At 39.9% G+C, this 24781-nt stretch overlaps 1 protein-coding gene across 8 annotated transcripts in view; it reads right to left on the reverse strand.

The window, feature by feature from the left end:
* ece2b (endothelin converting enzyme 2b) overlaps positions 1–24781 on the reverse strand; it is a 151286-nt gene that overhangs the window by 47531 nt on the left and 78974 nt on the right. For all 8 annotated transcript variants that reach the window (XM_017351042.4, XM_073923320.1, XM_017351043.4 and 5 more), the window contains 3 exon segments: positions 24053–24197; positions 21492–21707; positions 1867–1991 (listed from right to left, as the gene is read on the reverse strand). In XM_017351042.4, the coding sequence (XP_017206531.1) occupies positions 1867–1991; positions 21492–21707; positions 24053–24197 (486 nt within the window).

Here is a 24781-nt window from a genome sequence, read left to right on the forward strand (position 1 = left end):
TATTTTTTTTATTGTTTGGGTTTTTTCCAAACCTGCTTCAATTCCATGTCAACAGTTCCTTTAGAAATATTATTATTCCCAGGAAAAAAACATGACATCGTCAATAATTATTTCCCCCGCTGTAATACTGATGTAAAAACAACCTCCTCTCCATAAACGACTGCTAATACAGATTCAGATTCTCTCCAATCTGATATCGAAAGCCTAAACTCAAACCATACCTGACAACACTCCTGTTTTTCCCAGGAGTCTCCTGTATTTCAGACCCATCTCCCGCCCTTCTCCCATATTGTTCTTTCTCCCGGAAATCTCCTGTAATTCCACCAACCTCCCTGTTTTTGGTACAGTCCCCATGTGCGCCGAACCCAACACGCAACCATCTTCATACCCGCTCTACGCTCTTCACTTTGCGCAGAGCCCCGGATAAAATCTCCCGAGTTTTATGATCTGAATGTTGGCAGGTATGACTCAAACTCACATCAGTTTTCTTGTTGAACAGTCTGTTTTGCAAGTGAAATAAGCCGAGGGTGCCATATCACGTTAATGTTAAAATGTGTAGATCAAAGCAACAGATTTATGAAAAGTTTAAAAACCGCATGGCTCTGATGAATTCGGCCTGACGCTTAATATCAAAGCCAATTAAATCTGTCTCACCTCTGAGAATGAAGCTATTCTCGGCTCTCTATCCGCTCAATCACTGTGATCCCGAGATGACAGAACGAGCGGCAGATCGAGCGAAAGACACGACAGAAAGATATAGCGTTGCTAAAGTTGCATTCAAAAGGCAGCTCATCAGAGTCAGGGTAGATTTTTCTTTCCACTTGTATTTTTTTTTAAAGCTTCCAGAAGGCAGCTGCGTGTGGGGACGACTGTAAATTAGGAAGATGAAGTGCTGTTTGACATGCCTGCTTTGTGTCTGTAACACTGAGTAATCTTCCAGGTCTGCGCCGAGCTTCAGAATCGCAGCTTTCTTGTTCAAAATGGCTGATTCAGAGAGATAGAAGAGCACCAAAAACGTCTTTCGCTGAAGGATGTCTACATAATTTCAAGGCTCGCTGACTTTAAACCTAGAGGAATTGATAGCATCGTAGCCATTTGATACGAGTTGTCTAGCTCGGTTCATATAAAGGACTCTGATTTTTAGGGGATGCGCAGAAAAGCAATCAAAAAAATTAATCAGGCATCAAATTAAACCAAAGGTCATTCAGAAAAATTGGTGTTTTCTTTTTTGTGTGTGTTACTTATTAGCATACGCAGAATGACTACAAATGAATAGCTGACACCAACTTCTGCTGTCTCATTATAAGTCTTTCAAATGTTTGTTTTTATCCCTTCATGAGGAAATACAGTATATGGCTGTTTCTCAATAAGCGTTCTTGTCTGTACTTGCGTTCTTGTGTCCTCCTGAAACGTCATCAACTGTCGCCGAAGCACTGTTCCACTGTTGCGAACTTACAAAGCACAGGGATCCCAGAATGCATTGCAACGTAACCAGCGAAAGCTAATGGTAGAGGAGAAAACCCGCACAGTTTTAAAAATACTCCTTTGTTGTGTTACAAATTAAAGTATGAAAAGTTTTTCAGGTGAGAATGTAGTTGTTTTAAACTCGAATCGGAAGTTTGTTTATAAAGATAGCGCGTCTTTGGCGATGTGCCTCAGCGTATGCATACTCTGACCCCCAGCCTGTAAGCGGGAGCTTCGTCATCACCTCCCCCGCTGAAAGCAGCTTTAATCGGTCAGTCCATCACGGATATACCACTGTCCATGATATTTAATACATTTTGTGCTATCTAATAGACAGCTTTTGTTACTGATTTTGCAGCGTTTATCTTCCACACCATAGGGGGGCGCTGTAGAAAAACTCACCTTTGTAATCAAATCCATGAGTGGTTGGGCTCCGAGTTCTTCTATTCGCTGTTCATTAAGACAGGAAAGGTAGTACGACTGTGTCTTCCTCTCTGCTTCACTGCTGGAGTTAAAAGTGCCATTTTCTGCAACATAAAACAAGACACTGCATTTGAAATGTATCGCGTTATGGTGACATTTGATGAAGATCTTAATAGAGGAACTATATATAAATGTGCCTTCAATGGAAGGGTTAGTGGAACCCATCATTTTTTGGACTGACAAGATTCCCGCCAAAGAAGCCCACAGAGTATCATTCTGAGTTTGCCTCACACAGGTGAGTGGGCTTGACAAACCACCTGTAGAAAACACATCGTTTCCCCTCTTTGACACTTTAACTGACAATTGCACCAGTTTTGCATATTTGCACCGGATACATTCTTACAATAACTCAAAAAAAAGAAATAAATAAATAAACATTGAGCATTTTAGGGATGCGATAATTAACCGATTTCACTATTAACTGTGCTTTAGGGTGCTTTCACACCTGCCTTATTTAGTTTGCTTATCTAGTTCGCACTAGAGTTTGTTTCCCCTTTAGGTACGGTTCGTTTAAGCAGGTGTGAATGCAGCAATAGTACTTGATGGCGCACCAAAAGCGGACCAAATAAGCGCACCGAGACCTGCTTGAAGAGGTGGTCTCAGTACGCTTTCAAACGAACCCTGGGGCGGTTCGTTTATGGTGAGAAATTGATCTGTACTAAAACAATTCCAACCACATAAAGTACTGCGCGTTTTGGACTAATTCAGCTGCCGTAGGCCGATGCGCTGTGCATTATGGGATATGGAGGAAAAATATTTGTTGACAGCGCTTTACCAACAGAGGGAGAGAGAGGGGAAAACATTACCTGATGGATCGTTGGTAATATTTCCGCAAGATGACCATATTGCAGTTTAGCTAAATTAATTCACGGCTCCTCCTGAAGTGACGAGCGATGCATTAAAACACTTTGTTGTTTTCCAGACGCGGCCGCGCTTCATTTTCGTAATGTATAGTTTGTCTAAAGCAGGGATACAATCAGCCAGCGCAGTCGTCCCTCCAGAGTTAAAGGTTTTGTTTACCTGCGGGAGTTCATTGGCATTTTCCCGCACGTGAATTCTGACCAATCAATAAGCAGTTTAGGAAATATGTTTAACAACATCTGGCCAATGAGAGATGTAGATTTTGTCAGATGACTGCATTTTGGTTTGTTTTAATGGGTTCGGACCAAAGCCAGCAGTGTGGTGTGAAAACGACCCAAAGACGGCAGAAGATGCAACAATGTATCCTTTATTGTGCTTGGTCCGGACCAAATGAAGCAAACTACAGATGTGAAAGCACCCTTAATTTGTCAGGGTTAATAAATCGTAAAGGCTTCTCAACAGGCCCGGATTGGCTAATCGGGAGGACCGGTAGAATTCCCGGTGGGCCGGTCCGTTTTTTTGGCCAGAGGGCCGGTGTCCCTAGCTGCTTGCACTCTCAGCAGTCACACTTTTTTCCTATATTTGTTTTTTTGACCATAGCCTCACTCTTTATATTCATTATTTTACTGCAGCTCCGCTCTTCTTATTTATTTTCTCGCAGACCTGTGAGCAAAATGCGGCCTGCTAGTTAATGATGACGTAACTCTCATTTGACCCCAAACAGCGGCACCTTAGTGAATATAAGAATTCGAATAATTAATATTAATGAATATTACACCTGCTCAATGAAAATCAGAGGATTCACTGCATTGAAAATAAGCATTGTGCTGTAAATGCATCACCTTTTTACAGCGTAATACTCACTATTCACCACTCTTGAGTACTTTGGAAAGGTTTTTACAACAGATACTTTTACTCACAGTAGAGGCAAGCAATTATTCAAATGTGCGGAGAGTACGTGATTACATGAATTAATATATTAACTTATCTTTGCTCTCAGCCAAAACACGTTACCAGAGAACAACTGATAGATTCAAAAGACAGAAGAGTCGTTAGGTATAAACAAGATTAATTAAATATCACGTTAAACAACTGTAAAAAATGGCTGTAAAAAATGCTACAGTACAAATACGTAACCTCGTTAACAGTATGTTTCCTTAATATATAGGGTGAATAACCGTAAAGTGACTTTCCCAGAATTCCCTGCATGGCACATAACTTTTTATGCATTTTGTTGACATTAATGTGGAACTTTATAGTTGTTTCCCCATCAGTTATGTACATTAGAGATTTATGTTACATCTAATGTTGATAATCATTGTTTATTTCATGACTTTAATTTTATGTGTGTTACCATACTGGTGTTTAGTAGCTGTGTGAATGACACTGAGCACCTTCTATATATTATTACACCTTTCTGCTTGTGGGAAAAGTTGATTGTGATGAGCATTGGCTCATTATGTAACTTCCTCATCACCACCTACATGTGGGTGTGCTAACATGTCTAACTCTGTAACAAAAGAAAAAATACAGACATATTACCACTATAAATTAATAAAATACGGTAATTTACGGTAGCAATTTAAAATTATATTTACGGTTTGTACCGTGTTTTTAACGGAAAAGTACTGGCAACCACAGCTGCCGTTTTTTTACTGTAAATTTTACGAATTTATTTTTTACAGTAGTGAGATGAGATCCAGTGGTAGATCCTTGATGAACTGTCCGACGTGTGCTGCTCTCACCTGTGGAGGTGTGCTCAAAGCACCTGCTGACTGCCTGGAGCTCAGACGTGAGCATATGTTGCTGCACATACAAGAGTGTGTGTTTGGTCACGTGATGTGCATTTTCAGCTGTTTAGTATCTTGAAAAATATCTACTAAAATATTATGTACAGACTTCATGGCAAAGATAAAATAAATCGGCTATTAGAAATGAGTTATTAAAACTATTATGTTAATAATACTCAATAATCGGGGGGGAAATAGGTGGGCTAAGACTTCTGACTCCAACCACCAGTACATTTTGATTCCATGGCGACTTTAAGTTGAGTTAAAACAACGATGACCCAGATCCATGCGCATGAGACTCAAGTACAAGATGACGATTCTCATATTTATGTGGATTTTTTTTTTAGTGCTTGATGCACAGGCACAACTGTCATCCACAAGAATAAAAGGCAGCACTCAAAGTACGAGAGATGGGAAGTGTCACACAGTTGAAGGCAGCTTGAGGCGCCATTGTTAGGGTAAACAAACATGACAGCAGGGAGAAGGACTTGCGCGGGGTCAATGCACAGGGGTCAAGAAACAGAGGAGGAGAGTTTTTCCAGCTGCCTGACGAACTGACATGACGGTGCCCTCTGATTGGCTCCCGTTAAGTCACGTGGAAAGCTGGCACGCAGGCAGAAGCAACGCAGAGCTGGAAGAACTGCAACAAAGGGTCCTGCCATCCATCTCTTTAATGTCAGGTACATGACAGCTGCCCTCTTGCGACAAAATGTGACGAAGCCCAGACGCCATTGGTGAGCCGAGCAAGCAGGGCGGTTTTCATCCTCAATAACCTCTGTCATCAGTCTCAGTCAAAACTCAGTGTGGCACAGCTGCCAGCGGGAAGACAGGCAGAGGGGAAAATCAGTGCTTCTGTCATGCTAACTTCGTTCACATGAGAAATGGCCAAATTAAGTGGAATGAAGCAGGACAGGTGAGTGGCGGTGCTTCGTGCAAATTGGCCTCAACTGAGAAACAACCAGCCATGGCCAACCTACAGTATTAAAGCCATGCCATCCATTCAGGCCATTCATTCATTTTCTTTTAGCTTAGTCCCTTTAGTCATCAGGGGTCACCACAGCGGAATGAACCGCCAACTATTCCAGCATATGTTTTATGCAGTGGATGCCCATTTAGCCACAACTCAGTACTGGGGAAACACCCATCCACTCTCTTATTTACACACTAGTGATGGGAAGTTCGGATCATTTTACTGACTCTGATCTTTGAGTCTCGTTCTTCAAGATGAACGAATCTTTTTGAGTCCTTTCGTTCATTTAGTTCAATTTGCCAAAATATTATTCAAATGTTACGAATTGCTTCCAAACACATCTACAACTAGCCCAAAAGGTTGACTGCACAACAAATAAGTCATAAATAGAATACTATAAGAAGGAGAAAATAATATTTTAATGTTTACTGGCTCTTTTGTCTATGAAGGCATTATTGTCTTTTTGCTCAGCTCACCTCTTCATGTCTTCAAATGTTAGTGGTTCATTCACGTTACACTGACAGTCACATATAATCTTAATCAATGCACAGTCTAGGCCGATAGGAGCCATGATCGTTCATTCATCACGTGACAGAACGACTCAAACCCGAGGACTCGAGAAATGAACGGATCAATTCTTTTTCCGGGTCTAAACGTGTATGATTGGCTCGTGATGAACCAGTGACTCAGACCCGATAGAGGACTCGAGAGATGAACGGATCAAAACTTTTTCCGGCTCTAAACGCATATGATTGGCTCGTGATGAACGAGTGACTCAGACCCGATAGAGGACACGAGAGATAAACGGATCAAAACTTTTTCCGGCTCTAAACGCATATGATTGACTCATGTTGAACGAGTGACTCAGACCCGATAGAGGACTCGAGAGGTGAGCGGATCAATTCTTTTTCCGGCTCTAAACGCATATGATTGGCTTCAGCCAATGTGATGAAGACTTGAAATTAATGATACTACCTGCACAAATGTGCGCACATGCGGATGAACGAATCACTCCCTGAAAGGACTCGTAGTTCCCGAGTCATATTAAAGATTCGTTCAAAATGAACGAATCGTTCATGAACGACCCATCACTATTACACACATGCACTACGGCCAATTTAGTTTATTCAATTCACCAATAGCGCATGTCTTTGCACGCCAACACTGGGAGAACATGCAAACTCCATACAGAAACACCAACTGGACCAAATGTCAACCAAAATCAACCAAATATCAGCATGTAATGATGTCCCAGCTTAACAATGTAAGGATGTTACCACTATGATGTCTATCAGACCGACTCTCCAGGTCAGTGTTCTCACCATACAGTATGTGGTCTGTTTCATATATGGAAAACGTAAATACCAAAACAAAGGGTGATGAAGATAATTCAGAAATATTGGTAAATAAAGTTATGAAGAGAGTTTGGTTAAAAGTTTTATTGAGAGGGTTTGTTGATAATTGGATGGTTGCTCTCCTTATTGGGTAGATTGACGTGGACATTATATACTTGAGACCCGTTTAAAATGATTTGAGACCTACAAGACAATATTTCAGTGAATTTAAGACCTTTAAGCCCTTAAATTTAAGCTGCTTTCACACCTGTGAATCGATTCATTGGTGCGGAAACAGGGATTTAAAAAGTTCGCCTTTAGCTGATGATTGATTATGTAGCTAGTTTGGCATGCTGTCCTGGGAGAGAGCCCTGAACTCGTGAGATCCTCGAGCCCGGGGGTCCCTCCCGTTGCAGGGCGAGAGGGAAGTCCGAGTTCAGGTAGGTCTCGAGAACTCCCCTGCTTGATAATGTTGGAAGTAGATTGATGCTGTGAAGTGTCTATGCTGTCAATTTAGATTTGTCAGTTTACTTATGTTACATGTTTTTGGTCTGTGGGAGGAAACCGGAGAGCCCAGTGAAAACCCACGCAAACACGAGGAGAACATGCAAACTCCGCACAGAAATGCCGACCTGGCCAGGAAGTGTCCGAGCCAGTGATATTCTTGCTGTGCGGCCGTGGTGCTAACCACTAGGCCTCCGTGCTGCCCTGACAAGGAAATGGGAGGAGTAGGGGTGGAAGGGGGGATTCTTCAAGACGAAGATGGCTGAGGTAAGATACTCTGGTTATTTATAGTGGTTAAGGAGTCGTCTGATTGGTAAATCAGTGTTAGCTAATGTGGACCAGGTGCTATCAATCATGAGCGAGTGCTCCTCTGGAAATTAGTTTATAAATAAACTTCCCTAAATTTGTTACATTGTTGCTATTTGCTCTTGGTGCGGTTTGCTTTCATACGGCAAAGTTTCTGAACGGACCAAAATAGGTAAAACAAATAATGTGAGTAAACTCTCCTCACATTGTTCAGAGTTTCAAAGTTTATCTTGCAGAGTCCCGCTCAGCTGTCAGGGGGTGGTGGTTTGGTGGTGTTTGACAGGGTGCTCGCGACGTGTCTGAAGAGCAAGGAGGGATGCGGTGGGGAAGGGTGAGAAGGGTGCGTGACGCATTTAAGAACCGGGAGGGAGACGTGCAATTTCTTGGAGACTATCACTCGTTTGCGGGCATCCTGGAGTCTCTGTGCATTTGCTGATAACTCCTGGAACTTCCCACCCTACTCACAATTCTCTCTTTATATAGCCGTATGCCTATTACATATCCATAAAACACTGTAATATAGCCGGGCTCGGATCGTATTGCTTTCTCATTACAACCGATCTGCTCCAGAGTTCGTTTCAATCGAGCCGAGACCACCTCATTCAGGCAATCTTAGAACGAATGATTTGGCGCGGATTCAAGCGCGATTGGTGGTTTCACATATGCCAAACCAACCGCGCTATCTAGGCAAATGAGACAGATCCGAAACAAAAGTCTAGGTGTGAAAGCATCCTTAGTTTTTGAAATTTAAGACATGTTAGGATTCAGCGGACACCCTGTTTAATGTTCTACTGAAGAAGAAAGAACTCACCTAAATCATTGGATAACCTGTGGGTGAGTAAATCAAGGGCCCTTAATCATACACCCGGTGCAATAAGGTGCAGGACCTGTTTGCCCCAATGTGTTGCTATTTTCAAACCAACGCACGCATAATTTCCCCTTGATTTGTGGCTGCACAACCTCAAATGAATCAGGGTGTAAGTGTGTGTGTGTGCGCGTGCGTGTGTGTGTTTTTTTTATTGTTTTTTTTTTTTTTTTGCATAAATCTGTTTATCAACCTCAGTCCTGATCAAAACCACTAAAATGTTTAAAAAAACAAGATTTTAACTCTTTATTTTGCCAAATTCATACACAATGTCACTGATTTGGTGGGCGAAAAAAAACACAAAATTACGCCTTTTCAATATAAAAAGTAATTGTGGACAAGACTGTTTTTATCTTTTATCACAGTCTTGGATAAAAGTGTGAATGATTAGTAACAACACTGCCTTTGATGCATTGATGCATAGTTAATTTGAACAGTGCACAAGGGTTAAAAAGAACCAGAATACAGGAAATGGCGTCTATTCTAGTCCATTAAATATTAACTGAAATAGGAGCCACACACTTCTTCTTTTTTTTTCTTAGTTTGAATCTGACGCAGGTTGCTCTCAGGCTGCAGTGATGGGGGTTTTCTAGCAATGGTGAGAGGAGAGACAAACTCACATCAAAGTTTAATGATGTTTATGTATGTGTGGAATGTGTCACAACACACACACACACTCTCTCTCTGATTCATATGAGGCTGTGCGGCCACAAATCAATTAGAGTGCCTATTATGACCTCTGTCCACTATTGAAGGTGGCTACAAGGAGCAAGCGAGTATCAGAAATGAATAATAAAGACAACTTGACAAGCCAGCGGAAGAGCGTGATGCTCTGGGCAATGTTCTGTTGGGAAATCCTGGGTAATATTGACACCTGCCACCTATAGTTGAAGTCAGAATTATTAGCAGTCCTGAATATATGTGTATTGTTTTCTCCTATTTCTGTTTAACAGAGAGAAGATGTGTTCACCACATTTCTAAACATAATAGTTTAAATAAATTATTTCTAATAACTGCTTTATCTTTGCCATGATAACAGTACATAATATTTTACTAATTATTTTTCAAGACACTAGCATTCACTAATCAATCACTAGTTAATTAGGTTAATTAGGCAAGTTAGGGTAATTAGGCAAGTTATTATATAATGATGGTTTGTTCTGTAGACAATCGAAAAACAAAATTGCTTGAGGGGGCTAATAATATTAACCATAGAATAGTAAAAAAATAATAAAAACTGCTTTTATTCTAGCCAAAATAAAACAAATAAGACTTTCTCCCGAAGAAAAAATATTTTCAGACATACTGTGAAAATTTCCTTTCTCTGTTAAACATCATTTGGGAAATATATGAAAAAGAAAACAATTCACAGGAGGGCAAATAATTTTGACTTCAAATGTACCCAACACTTGTTGACAAGATACACTCATAGTCAGCAGAATATTATACCCCCAGCAGACACACAATGTCATAAGATGTTAATATTAGGTTAGATTTAGGTTGTGATGTCAGGTGACCAAAATTCAACGTTCAGCTAACGTCTAAGGACGTTATTTTGATGTCCAATAACAACCTCAAATGACTGATATTTAGTAGGTTGTGATGTAAAGTGACCAAAATCCAACGTCGAGCCAACATCTTAAACCAACATGATATTGACGTCAAATACTGACATTTACTCGTTCGATATGGAAACCAAAATACAACCTTTGATAGATGTCATAGTAGTAACGTCCACACAACGTCAAGCTCTAACATCATCAGACGCTGATGTTTGGTTGATTTTAGGTTAAACACTGATGTCAGCCTGACATTGGGTTCTGACGTCAACCCGATTTTCATTTCCAAACAAAATGCAACGTCCCCATGAGATGACGTCAAACAGTCATTAACACACGCAACACAATCTCACAGCAATTCGTTACTTTTTGATTTAGTGGTTAATTTGTATGAATTTGTAGCTCATTCGTACAATATAGTAATATTTACTTATCCCCAATGACAGTTGGGTTTAGGGGTGGGGTTTGGTGCTACGCCTCCTTTTTAAAATTGTACATTGTTGTACAACTGGACTAGACTGAAGTACCCTCTAAACCGACAAAACTGAAAATGTTTCCTCGAAAGATCAGGCTGAACAGACCTTAAAAGCTTAAGATGGCATGACTGAGATATTAACCGTTTTAGGCCATTTATTTTTGAGATTTGTTTTGAAACCCGACATTCTATTACTAATACTCTTTTTTTTTTTTTTTTTTTTAATAAAACACCTTGATTTCCTAATGCTGACATGGACCTTTGATATTTATAATGGTTCTATAATGGTTCTCTTGATATCGCTAATGGTTCTATAATGGTTCTCTTGATATCGCTAATGGTTCTATAATGGTTCTCTTGATATCGCTAATGGTTCTAAAATGGTTCTCTTGATATCGCTAATGGTTCTATAATGGTTATTTTGATATCTATAATTGTTCTTTAATGGTTCTCTTGATATTTATAATGGTTCTAAAATGGTTCTCTTGATATTTATAATGGTTCAATAATGGTTCTCTTGATATTTATAATGGTTCTGTAATGGTTATCATGATATCTATAATGGATCTATAATGGTTCTCTTGATATTTATAATGGTTCTATAATGGTATTGATATCTATAATGGTTCTGTAATGGTTCTCTTGATATTTATAATGGTTCTACATTTGTCTTGATATCTTTAATGGTTCTATAATGATTCTCTTGATATCTCTAATGGTTCTATAATGGTTCTCTTGATATCTATAATGGTTATATAATGGTCTTGATATTATAATGGTTCAAAAATGGTTCTTTTGATATTTATAATGGTTCTTTATTAATTCTCTTGATATTTATAATGGTTCTATAATGGTTATTGTGATATCTATAATGGTTCTATAATGGTCTTGATATCTATAATGGTTCTATAATGGTATTGATATCTATAATAGTTCTGTATTGGTTCTCTTGATATTTATAATGGTTCTATAATGTTCTTGATATTTATAATGGTTCGATAATGCTTATCTTGATATTTATAATGGTTCGATAATGCTTATCTTGATATTTATAATGGTTCTATAATGGTCTTGAATTCTCTAATGATTCTATAATGGTTCTCTTGATTTCTATAATGGTTCTATAATGGTTCACTTGAGTTGTCCTCTTTATTGCAATTATACTTTATATTTTCCTGTAACATATTCATTAGGTTGTACACATTTTTGCACCATGATTGTAGATTGTAATAATTATATTGTTAAATTAATTATAGTTTTGGCTTTTTAATTACTAGTAATTTAGTAGTACCAAAGACTATAAAATACACCAGACGTGTCACTTGTATAGTTTTAAATGGGAGAAGTGTAATGGTCAATATGACGAATGAAGCCACGAATGATATGCACATCAATTATAGACATATTTTTACGGAGTTCTCAAGATCTACCTGAGCTCAAAAACTCCAATCTCGCCTTGCAAACAGGAGGGAGCCCCGGACTCGAGGATCTTCTAAGCTCAGGGCTCTCTCCCTAGACAGCATCCCAAACAAGCTTCATAATCAATCATCAGCTAAGTGTGAACTCTTGAAAATGTTTTAAGAAAAATGCCTATATTACCAAAAGTGATCTGGACAAAAATTATACAATATTAAAGTTATTTTGCCATCTCGTTTTGTCTTCTTCGCTGCACTGAAATGATTCTTTAGAGATCTGCAGCCAAGACAAGAGGAACACGCAGCGGTTTGAACAAACACTTGAAAGGCACACAAATGATGAGTCGCAAAACACACACAACCGCCCACTCATGAACACACAATTCTCCGTGTCATCATGACCTTTGATAGGTGCTCTTAGTTGTTGTCATGGCAATACACCTCAGGCATCTTTAGAGGAGGAACAATTCACTCTGCTCTTTGTGTTTTCATACACATCTGAAAAAGATGGCGTAATTAGTCTACAACATGATCTCTGCCGCAAGTCGCAAATCCCTGAGCCACCTTTTAGTTTTACAGTCACCTCTAGCCTTGCTCATTTTTCTTTTCCATAGTATTTTCTCCTCGTAACAGGGCAATTACATTAAGAAGCGGGAGGCAGAAATATTCAAGTAATATATTCTCAGGAGAACAGTGGCAGTCCAATTACCGGTCAGCAGGTCTAGTCTACAGAGAGGACACACGGTGGGAGAGGAATGGGCTTTGGCACGACTCGCTGCTCGTCTAGCAGAACTCAGAGCTAATCTCGTTCCATTTTCAGATTTTGCTTGTGTTTGTTTGCTTCAGCCGGGCGAAATGTGACAATCAAGAAGACGCATTGGCACAAAGAGCTCATTTGTCATATTCAGAGGCACTCTGTGTGAAGGCAACAACACGCACTGGGCTGCTTCGCAAATACGCACACTTACAAACACATTATCTGACTTCCTGACCCTCCATCCATAATTTTCCATAACATTTCAGAAACCTCTCCGGAACACTTCAGCAACAACTTTTAAATAAAATGGCTTCCAAAATATAGCATGGTTGTGCCTAAGGTGTCCTGAGATTGAGTACTGGCTTGGGGATCTTTCCTGATCCCATCTCCCTTCACTTCCTATCAGGCCTCATTTACACTAAAGCCTGGTTTATACTTCTGTGTTCAAGAGACCGGCGTGACCCACGGCGCATGCAACGCGCGTAGCTGTGCATTTATACTTCTGCGCAGTCTCTGTTGGGCTGAATTAACACTTCCGAAACGCTAGTTGGCAGTGAAGTATAAATGTTCCTCTGTGTCGAGTTTCTTCTCTGCTGTTTTGCTTTTCCTGAACACTTCCGGGATGTACAAGTGGCTCAAACTCGCTCATTTTGAGGCAGGAACCGGCAGACGTGCAACAACTTTAACTATGAGGTAAACACAAAACAAAACTTTCCATCAGGAGCTCCTTCATGGGACTCTACACTTGTAAACTATCGCTCCATTGGGCTTGCGTCCAGCTCGCGCCATTCACGTGGCTCTCGGTCCCGCCCAGACTCATCAGCGCTACCAAGCCGACCAATAACAGAGCTTGCGCTACGCGTCATTGCGACGTGTAGTTACAATTTTTGAGAGGTGCACGTCAGCGACGCCGATGGCCACGGCGAAGGGCTATGCGTCAGCGCAGACGTTTGACGCAGAAGTATAAATCAGCCTTAATGCGTGTCAGATTTTTGAATGGTGTTTTAGAATGTACACGATCCACTTAGACACTAGCATTAGTTCTCTGTCCACACTAGGGGTTATAATAATATTAATAACCTTTATTTTTAAGTCAATTGAGAACCAGTTCTTATTTACAATGACGACGCAACATCATAAGACGTTAATATTGGGTTCAATTTACAGTAGGTCATGACATCAGGTGGCCAAAATTCAATGCCAGCATCTAAGGTCAACGCTATTTTTCCATTTTTATTCCAATAATGACGTCAAATTACGTTGATTTTTGATTGATTTTAGGTTGTGTTGGAAAGTTACCAAAATCCAACGTCTGGTAGATGTCATAGTGGTGACGTCCACACAACGTCAAGGTGTAACATGATTAGACGTTGATATTTGGTTGATTTTAGGTTGGACGTTGGACATTAACATCGGCCTGACGTTGGGTTCTGACGTCCACCCGATTTTCATTTCCAAACAAAATCCAACGTCCCCACAACGTTGGGGAACATTAGGGTACAACGTCAATATGACGTCATGTTGACATCCTGTGCTGCAGGGGTCAAACAGCATGTGTATACATTTCCTGAAAATAAATCTTAAATTGTGGCATGTCGCATAACAATTGCATCTTGTGTTTTATTGATGACATCACTAGCAACTAGTCGACATTGACTCCACATTGATAACAGGAGGGGTTTGGGGGGGATCTGTTGTCCTGCAGAGTTTAGTTCCAACCCCAATTAAACACACCTAAACCAACTAATCAAGCTCTTTCTAGATATACTAAACAAGGGTGACCAACCCCGTTCCTGGGGATCTACCTTCCTGCAGATTTCAGTTGCAACTTATATCAAACACACTTGGTGGTAATTATCAAGTGCTGTTCAGGTCCTAATTAATTGATTCGGGTGTGTTTGATCAGGGTTGGCGCTAAACTCTAAAGGAAGGAAGAGCACCACTGTTCTAAAAACTTCCAGGCAGGTGTGTTGCAGGAAGTTAGAGCGAAACTATGCAGGACAGCGGCCCTCCAAAACTGAGTTTGGGCACTTCTGGTCTACACTGATACGGAACACCACTGCTTCAGCAGCAAAGTCTCCTTTTCGGGGGTTGAACTCCAGGATGGGTGTAACAATAACAAAATGTATTTATTATTAAACTAAACTGCAATGATGTCTCTATACCAGGGGTGTCAAAACACAATTCTTGTGTACCAGTGTCCTGCAGAGATTAGTTCCAACATTCCTCAACACACCTTGATGAGAGGTTCAAGTAAAACCTTTATTTGCAGGTGTAGTTCAGTATTTGGCAACCACCCAAATTACTCTGACCACATCTGTATTTACAAATGTCATAAGACCTTGCTCCCCAAGATTGGTTACCCACTAAAGTGAAGCAAGGTTGGGCCTGCTCAGTACTTCGATACGAGACCTTCTGGGAAAGTGACCTGCTGGAATTTGTGTTAATGAGGTCAACCTGAGGTTTGTGTGGGTCCTAATGCCTCGGTATAGTGATGTGGACACTTCTGTAAGAAGTATTGCCTTTTGGGAACCAATGGAAGTTTATGATATTTGATTAAAGACTATGAGGACAAATTTATTTTTACAAAATAACGATGTGTACAGATATATTCCACCACTTTGTACTTTAAAATAAGAGGAGATTATGATTTAATGTCTATTTTAAACAGGTATCCTGATTTCCTGTGGTCTTAAAAACCCATTGCACTTCCTGCAAATTCCCTCCAATGGCCTTTGCCAGTCATAGTCTACTAAAAATCCCCATCTCACTGTCTCTATTAACTTGGAGTGGGGCGACTGCACTGGCGCCATTTCTCTTTGGATGCTACACAGAAGAGAGACTGCCTGATATGATTGTAAAGTGCTTTAGGTGTGCACCACAAAGTGCTACATAAATGTATTCATCTATAACAACCAGCCAGAACATTTTAGCAATACTCTGTCAATGACCCAGCACTTTGAAAACCACCTAGAATACTATAGGAACCACAAACCGACACTCTATTAATCATGTTAATATTATTATTATATTATTACTTCAGGCTTACTTGCCAGGACCTCGTGATCTATTGCTGAAAGTTACTTTGTTGTACCATCCAAATGGGCACAAATTCTATCACAAGAGCCTTCACCCATAGACCATTGGTTGCCAAACTTGTTCCTGGAGGGCCAGGGTCCTGCAGATTTTAGCTCCAACCCTAATCGAACACGCCTGAACAAGCTAATCAAGGTCTTACTAGGTATACTTGAAACATCCAGGCAGGTGTGTTGAGGCAAGTTGGAGCTAAACCATGCAGGGACACCGGCCCTCCAGGACCGAGATTGGTGACCCCTGCCATAGACCTTTCTCAATTACCAGACAACCAACAGGAACACCCTTGCTTGGTTACCCTAGAAACTACTGAGAACATGTTAACAATACCCTAGTTACCACAAGTAGTTTTTGTAACCAACCTGGATCACATTGGAACCCGTAAAACCTCAACCTACCAATACACTGGCAACCAAATAGAACACCACATGAAACATCTAGCAATCCCATGTCATCTTCGAACAAGTCTCTGTAAAAAATAAAATAAATAAATAAATAAATGCCTTAGTAACATGACTATTTCCCATTTTTTGTGGTTGTTTTCGCAAAACTGTAATGAGTGTCCATTTTTAAAGTGAAGCCAAATAGTTTTACAAGCTTAAAGGGCCATGAAACCCCCTTGTTTCAGCAGGGTGTTTTCACACCTCTACTTTGGAAAAAGTCAGAAAAGTGGGCGTGTCCAGCTCTGTTTAGGGGGGTGTGTCTGAGGAACTAAAGTGGGATGGTGTGGGAGTGTCTATTTGGGCACGCGTGAGTTTCAGAGTCAAAAACACACACACACACGGGAGAAAGTGATGGTGTTTACATGGACATCTGTCGTTGAATTATTTGCCAAATTATTAAATGGTGGACTTTAACTGCAGTTTGGCTCTTTCATTCAGGAAATTCATTCATGCCCCTCGCGACAAACGAGATATTTGATTCGAGGAACTGCTCTAAGCGTGTATTTTTCATGCAATGTTTGATACCGCACGGCGAATGAGAGAAAAAAAAACTCTGCATGTCCCGCAAACTTAGATGCACACGGCAGGTAGTGTCAGAAAGCCGCGTGTGTTATTCCGGTCACAAAATGCGGTAAAAACCCTACACGAGGTTAAAGTTTGGTTGTGGTGCTAACATGTTTACACTCGGTGCAATAGTTAACTTAGTTCGATACGAACAAACTGAATAAACAAAGAGCACTGGTCGCTCACTTACCAAATCTGTAGAGACAGGACAATCACCAGCAACTAGAGCTGCGTCTTTATTAAGAGAATACTACAAGCGAATCCGGATCTCAGCGTTTGCAGATGAGAACAGCTCTCAGGTAAACAATAATCCTCCTTAGACACGTAAGTTATTGTTGTCAAGCGTCGCGTACACTGTAATCCACACGTGACTCCAGCTGCGCTCTCACAGAGAGAAAATGAAAAACTTCACTGCAGCAAACTATAAAAGCAACACTTCACGCTTGTTTTGCCAACACAACGTGGCGTATCTGTCGTCTAAACACTGTGACAGTAATGAATATTAATGAAGTTGCACAATAGAGCGCGCTGATTGGTTTGAACCAAGCCTTACTCATGCATTAATGCATCACACTGTAAGACGTAATAAGACACACTTTGGCAAAGACGTCCAGTCTGCACGCTGGAATACACGTTATTATGTCATGACCGTGACGAATCAAAAATTAGTTTCAAACCGGAAGTACGAATTTGCTTGAAATAACGCAAAAACAACCAATTTACACTTTTTAGTGAAATACAGGTGTCCTAATAGTGTTTTTAGCAGTGTGGGACACATATACGACTGTCAACAGCTCAAAAAATGTGTTTTGGTGTTTCGTGACCCTTTAAACTGTAGTGTGATGACCTTTAAAATGCCAAATTCTCAGCATTTTCTTGCTTTTTGTTTTCCTATTCTCTCTCTCCCTCATAATAGGAGGCTGCATTAGTTCTCTGACGCAGGTCATTAGGGAATACTCTTCATTTACTGTTCGCTGGAGCGGTGTGTTCACCTCAGCATGCTGCACATGCACTGAGCTATGCACACGCATACCACAAAGGACCACAATCCACAAAAGATGCATCACATATTTGAGAGTGAAATGAGATCAAATTGTAAGGCGAATGTTATTAAACGTGAAGAAGGGTGAAAGAACAGTGTCTTGTGATTGGATGGCTCTGGCTGCGGGGATGATGCAACATGCGGAGTCAATGTGATGGAGTGTCATCAGGGCAAAACGGCCGCAGGGACCCCAGTGTGAGAGCGTATTCATTAGAGGGAGAGAGAGAGAGAGAGAGAGAGAGAGAGAGAGAGAGAGAGAGAGAGAGAGAGAGAGAGAGAGAGAGAGAGAGAGAGAGAGAGGTTGATCAAAGCCGGCGCATTACAACAGGTTATTAAATAAAACGGGCAGAGTCAAATAGTCCAACAATTAGAGGGAAGAATGGAACGGTGCATGCAAACACAAAAGAGACTACATTAGCATTTTCTGCAGAGAACACAAGAGCGTGCGAGGCAGCAAATAAATAAGCCCAACAGTTCAATAAATAATAAATACTGTCAAGTCTTTTGTTGTTGTTTTTAATTAAAGAGAGGTACAGAGAGATTGATGAGACTCCAAAATGTAAAATTAATTTTCATTAAGTAGTGTTGTTTGCTCAGGCAGGCATTAGTATTGCTATTTATTATGCTTAGAGATTTGTTTAAAACATCATACTATATTTAATTTGTACATAATGAAGGTTGGGCAGCACAGTAGCTCAATGCTTAGCACTGTTCATAGATATATACATTAGATGACGCCTACCCTATTGTTGTCTATTAGATGGAATGCGTCAATAGAGCCGCCATTTTAGTACAGGGTAGCGCTCCTTTGAATTGAATGCAGGACCAAGCTGCAGTGGAGGACTGTGGTCATCCAGAGCCAGAGATTTATACACACACACACACACACACACACACATATATATATATATATATATATATATATATATATATATATATATATATATATATATATATATATATATATGTATGATCGGTCGTTTTCCTAGAGGTCTGTATGCAAATTTTTTTTTTCAATTACGAAACATAATTTTCCATCACTTTTTTACATTGATGTATAAGTGATCACACAGGCATTCCCAACAAAAAGCTTGTGTTTATGTGTATGAAAATGTACTATCCACCCTCCCTGTTAAATTTGATCTAATCCATGTCCTGAAACACAGCCCCTCTCCTGCTTTCACTTCTCATACTGACGGACGGAGTGATTTGTTTGTGAATGAATCTCCGTTATGAACGACTCGTTCACTATCTGACATTAATACAAGTTTCTGGCACTGCAGCATCTCGTTGTCATATTTGTTTTGCATTGTTTGCTGATTTTATTAAACTAAACTAGCATAAGCAGAGTGTTTAAATAAGGCGCTCATATTATTGCGCAATAATAGGAATTAATATAGATCACGCCACTAAACACATGAAAACGAACGTAACGAGCGTGGTTTTAAAAAATGTACGGAGTAGAAAGTACAGATATTTATGTAAAAATGTAAGAAGTAAAAGTAAAAAGTTGTTTAAAAAATAAGTAGTGGGGTAGTGATGCCAGAAAAATCTACTTAAGTACAGTAATAAAGTATTTGTACTTCGTTACTTCCCATCTCTGGCTGGAACTAGCCGGATCTGGAACCTCTGAAATCTGATCCGGCACCTCATTTTACCAATCCCCCTCCTCAACCGCCCTCCTCCACAGTCCGCTGTTCACTTTCTTCCGCAACTCCTTATTCCTCTTCACTTTTGTCCGTGACAACCCCTCTTCAGAAACGCTAGGTGAAACGCTAGTGTGGACGCGAATCGTTTTTATACTAAATACTAAACTCGTTTTAACTAATGAGATCAGAATGAGAAACTAAACATAGCGTTGGTTTCATACTGATTACTTTATCAAGCAGTGTTTGTTTTCAACATGCATAGCAGACACATACAATATGCATTTAAAAGCAGACACTTCGAGCTGTCTAGAGATGCATGTCTCATCTCTGTGAGTTTAGTTTTCACGGCGTTTCAACCCATTTTACTGACACGTTTCTAAAAGCAGTTCACAGAGAGAGAAAAGACAGAATGCGTACACTGTTTGTTTTCCTTATTTTGCAAAAGCACACATGTTTGTTGTTGTTGTGAGTGTACACAACAAAAAGTAGACACATAACAGATTCGATTGATGTATTGATCTTATCTTTACGATCAAAACTGAAAGAGTAATTTAAGTTCATTTCAGCAGTTTGACGACACCACAGGTCAAAACGCGTATACATGTGTTTAATCAAGGTTGCAGCTTAACTCTGAATCTAACATCCCAACAACTGTAATGAGGTGATATAGGAGAATTCGTACAGTCCTTACTTTTATACGGATTACATAAAAACAGATTATTTGTTTTCGACTTGAATTGGTTAATGCAAAAGTAGACATGTCAAGCTTTATATCGATATCATAAATCATCATCTTTGTTGACTATTTGCAGAGTTATCTTTCCTTTTAGTGACATGTTTTTCCGACCACAGTCTGCACTCGTCTAATGCATATGCTTGCAATAACAATGCCTAGTGGGCGTGGTCGCATTAAAACTAATGAGGTCAGACTGAGAAACTAGACATAGCGTTGGTTTCATACGGATTACTTTATCAAGCAGTGTTTGTTTTCAACATGCATTTAAAAGCAGACACTTCAAGGTTTCTAGAGATGCATGTCTCATATCTGTGCGTTTTGTTTTCGCGGAGTTTCATTTTACCGACGCGCTTCTAAAAGCAGATCACGGAGAGAGAAAAGACAGAATGCCTACACTGTTTGTTTTCCTTATTTTGCAAAAGCACACACGTTTGTTGTTGTTGTGAGTGTACACAACAAAAAGTAGACACATTACAGATTCGATTGATGTATTGATCTCATCTGTACGATCAAAACTGAAAGAGTAATTTAAGTTCATTTCAGCAGTTTGACGACACCACAGGTCAAAACGGGTATATGCGGTCTTCGACCCCAGAGGGTTAAAGACAGGTGTGTTTAATCAAGGTTGCAGCTGCACTCTTAATCTAACATCCCAACAACAATAGAGTAACGTTTTAGGAAACATTCAGAACACTTCGGCATTGCGGCAGTAAGTTTTGCGCAGGCAACCAGTCAATGGAAATTTTAAAAACTGCATCTTGAATTTCTTCAAAAACAAGCTCTGCAAGCACTATACTGTAAATCCATGCGAGGGTGATTAATGGAGGGGCTAAGGTTAAAGAAACAGAGAACGCATTCACAAAGTCATTGTCTCTTATCGAACGCCAAGACGAGGACAGATGCACTCGGATAAAACAAGTAATCAGGGCGCCCAGAGCAAGAATCGATGCACGTTTCTGCACAGATCTACAAAAACAACCCAAGTACAGAAAGCTCAAGTGTTTGACTCTTGGAAAAACATGAATGCTGCAGTTTTCTATGGGAAAATGGCATAAATCATTTAGAAGTCCTTCTAAATATATTCTGTTGAGCGAACACTGAGTGAGATTTACTGAGCAAATGCCACCCTACAAACAGGATAAGCATGTGTGTGTGTGTGTGTGTGTGTTTCCGGCACTTACCCAGCAGGTGTTTGAGCACAGCCTGGTTCTGGTCCCAGATGCTGTTAAATGTGCTCCAGCGGGACCGGCCATCTGGCAGGGGGTTTTTGCGGACCCATCCTCCACAGGCGTATTGGTAAAAATCCTGACATGGGTCGGCAGAGCGGTCCAAAGCTTCAACAATCTTGCTGGCCACAGTGACACAGGCCTCGGTTAGACAGATACTACGGGCTGGATCTGGAGGGGATCAAGGGTACAGGAAATGACATTCACAGTGCATTATGGGAAATCTTGCTGAGCAAAACAGAATATGTGAACGATGAAGGGCGGTTGCTAAATTAATCAGTTGGGAGTTTATTGAATTGTGAACAATAGTGTTTGGATTTTTAAGTATTGTATTAAAATTAGGCCTACATCAACATGAAAGTACAGCGATAATAAGTCCATATTAAGTAATAGACTCACATAACAATAGAGGCTCTAATATGCTTGTTTGCTAGCCAAAAATTTGTCTTGGTTTTGAATTGTACGTCTGTCAGTAATGATAATGAAACAATTTCGATCAGTGTTTCTCAAGAATATTTTGCAGTATTTGATGGAATGAAGGGTTTCCAAGGGTACAACTGGGTTGTTGCTAGATCAGATACGGTTGCCAGAAGTTAACAAGAATTATTTATGATATTTATAAACGTCTACCCCCTATGCCAGGGGTCACCAATCTCATTCCTGGAGGTCCGGTGCCCTGCAGGGTTTAGCTCCAACTTGCCTCAGTACACCTGCCTGTGTGTTTCAAGTATAACGTTACCGTTTCTCAATTCCAAGAACGCAGAGAACGGACTTGTGTTCTTGTGGAGACCGATCTTGCCAGGTGTCCTCGGAAGAACGAACTCAGGAGACCGCGAGGGTAGAGAACGCGTCCTTTGAGAAATGGGATGCTGCGTTCTTCCTGATGGTCATGTGACCTTCACGTGTTTTAAATGGTAAATTATTTAAACATTACAGCACTCATACAACGATTTATTGTTTTTCCCCTTTTCAAAATATATACTTTGCATAAAAACATTATAAATCTATGTTGCACAATATAAATAAAACAGATTTTAATACGAATTTCAGCAAACAAACACCCTTAATGTGTTTATTCCTTTATTAAGATATTCATGTTAATGTTTACTTTCACCGTTTCATTTAAGGAAACTCCTGATGTAAATAATTCATATCTATGAACTGTAATAATAAATCTAAATGAAATGCTGCGCTTCCCACCTTCAGTCGCAATGACTTCTGGGACTTCCAGAGCGAGTTCGGTGCTCAAGTCTGCATCAGTGCGACCTCGATATCAAGATCACATCCGGGAAGTTTCACGCGTCCTCCGTACTTGCGGTCTTGAGTATTGGAACTGAACTTAGGCAGCTGATGATGACGTTGCACGAGAACACGAGGACGCAAGACCGCTGAAGAACGCATATTGAGAAACAGCCCTACTGTAGTAAGACCTTGATTAGCTTGCTCAGGTGGGTTTGGCTGTTTCTCAATATGCGTTCTTCAGCGGTCTTGCGTCCTCGTGTTCTCGTGCAACGTCATCATCAGCTGCCTAAGTTCAGTTCCAATACTCAAGACCGCAAGTATGGAGGACGCGTGAAATTTCCCGGATGTGTTCTTGATATCGAGGACGCACCGATGCAGACTTGAGCACCGAACTCGCTCTGGAAGTCCCAGAAGTCATTGCGACTGGAGGTGGGAAGCGCTGCATTTTATTTAGATTTATTATTCAAGTTCAGAGATATCACTTACAGTATTTACCTCAGGAGTTTCCCTAAATGAAACGGTAAAAGTAAACATTAACATGAATATCTTAATAAAGGAATAAACACATCAAGGGTGTTTGTTTGCTGAAAATCGTATTAAAATTGGTTTTATTTATATTGTGCAGAGTATATTATATATTTTGAAGAAGGGGGAAACAATAAATCGTTGTATGATTGCTGTAATGTTTAAATAATTTCCATTTAAAACGCGTGAAGGTCATGTGACCATCAGGAAGAACGCAGCATCCCATTTCTCAATGGATACGTTCTCTTCCCTCGCGGTCTCCTGAGTTCGTTCTTGGGGGACACCTGGCAAGATCGGTCTCCACAAGAACACAAGTCCGTTCTCTGTGTTCTTGGAATTGAGAAACAGCCTTTGATTAGGGTTGGAGCTAAAATCTGCAGGACATTTTAGCACGTAACACATTTTCAAAGCAGAATACCTGACTTCAGCATTGTTTTTCAGATAAACAAGAATGTTCACTTAGCATGTTTCTTAAATATCTGCAAACATTTTATGTTATTTTTATGCTTTAGAAGAGTCAAACACTTACATGTAGCACCCTTAAACTAATAGTAGCCCTTAGTTAATGTTTGAGTTATATGTTGTTTACCCAGTTTACCCAATCATCTCTTGTGTCATGATGTCAACATTGAAACAGCCATGAATAAATAATAATAATATATAACTTTAACTTCTACAGCATCATATTTATCAGTCAGTTACTGTATCGTATACTTTTCACTGCATGTATGTGTGTGTGTTTGAAATACCTCTGTTATAACGGACTCCCAGTGTGACCGCACAGCCGAACAGTGCAAGAAGTGAAGCAAGAAGCAGACCGGCCAACACTACCTCCAGCTGAGTCCTCCGGCCCAGTGGACCAAACAACTGAATACCACCCTTACGGAAACCCACCTAAAAAAAACCAAAATCAATAAAAAGAGTCAAATATTGATCATGAAGTTTTTTTGGCAGCTGTTTGCTGGTTAAACTTTAAACTATATACACTCACTGGCCACTTTATTAGGTACACCTTATTAGTACCGGGTTGGAGCCCCTTTTGCCTTTAGAACTGCCTTAATCCTTTGTGGCATGGACTCTACAAGGTACTGGAAATGTTCCTCAAGGGATTTTGGTCCATTATGACATGACAGCAATTTTTATTTCTAAATCGAAGCAACTTAAATCCAAATAAATCACATCTTTGGGATCAAGAAAACTGTCAATGAAACATATGAGGCATTCAGTTCAAGTATTTACTGTAAATAATATGCTGTACTAAACAGAAACAAATTATAATATAATAAAAATTGTCTATATGTATCTTTAGTGATTTTTTTTTGCTTATTTAGAGGTTTTTGCAAAAAAAAAAAAAACAAGTGGATTTAGCTGGTTTTGATGCAAAACGAAAATCTACTTTCTTAAAATCTAAAAAATTGCCTAAAGTGACACTTTTGAAAATAAGTTATTTTATTTATTAGCTAATAACCTTTTCATTA

This window comes from Danio rerio, chromosome 15, assembly GCF_049306965.1.
Source record: "Danio rerio strain Tuebingen ecotype United States chromosome 15, GRCz12tu, whole genome shotgun sequence".
In the NCBI taxonomy this organism is placed as follows: domain Eukaryota; kingdom Metazoa; phylum Chordata; class Actinopteri; order Cypriniformes; family Danionidae; genus Danio; species Danio rerio.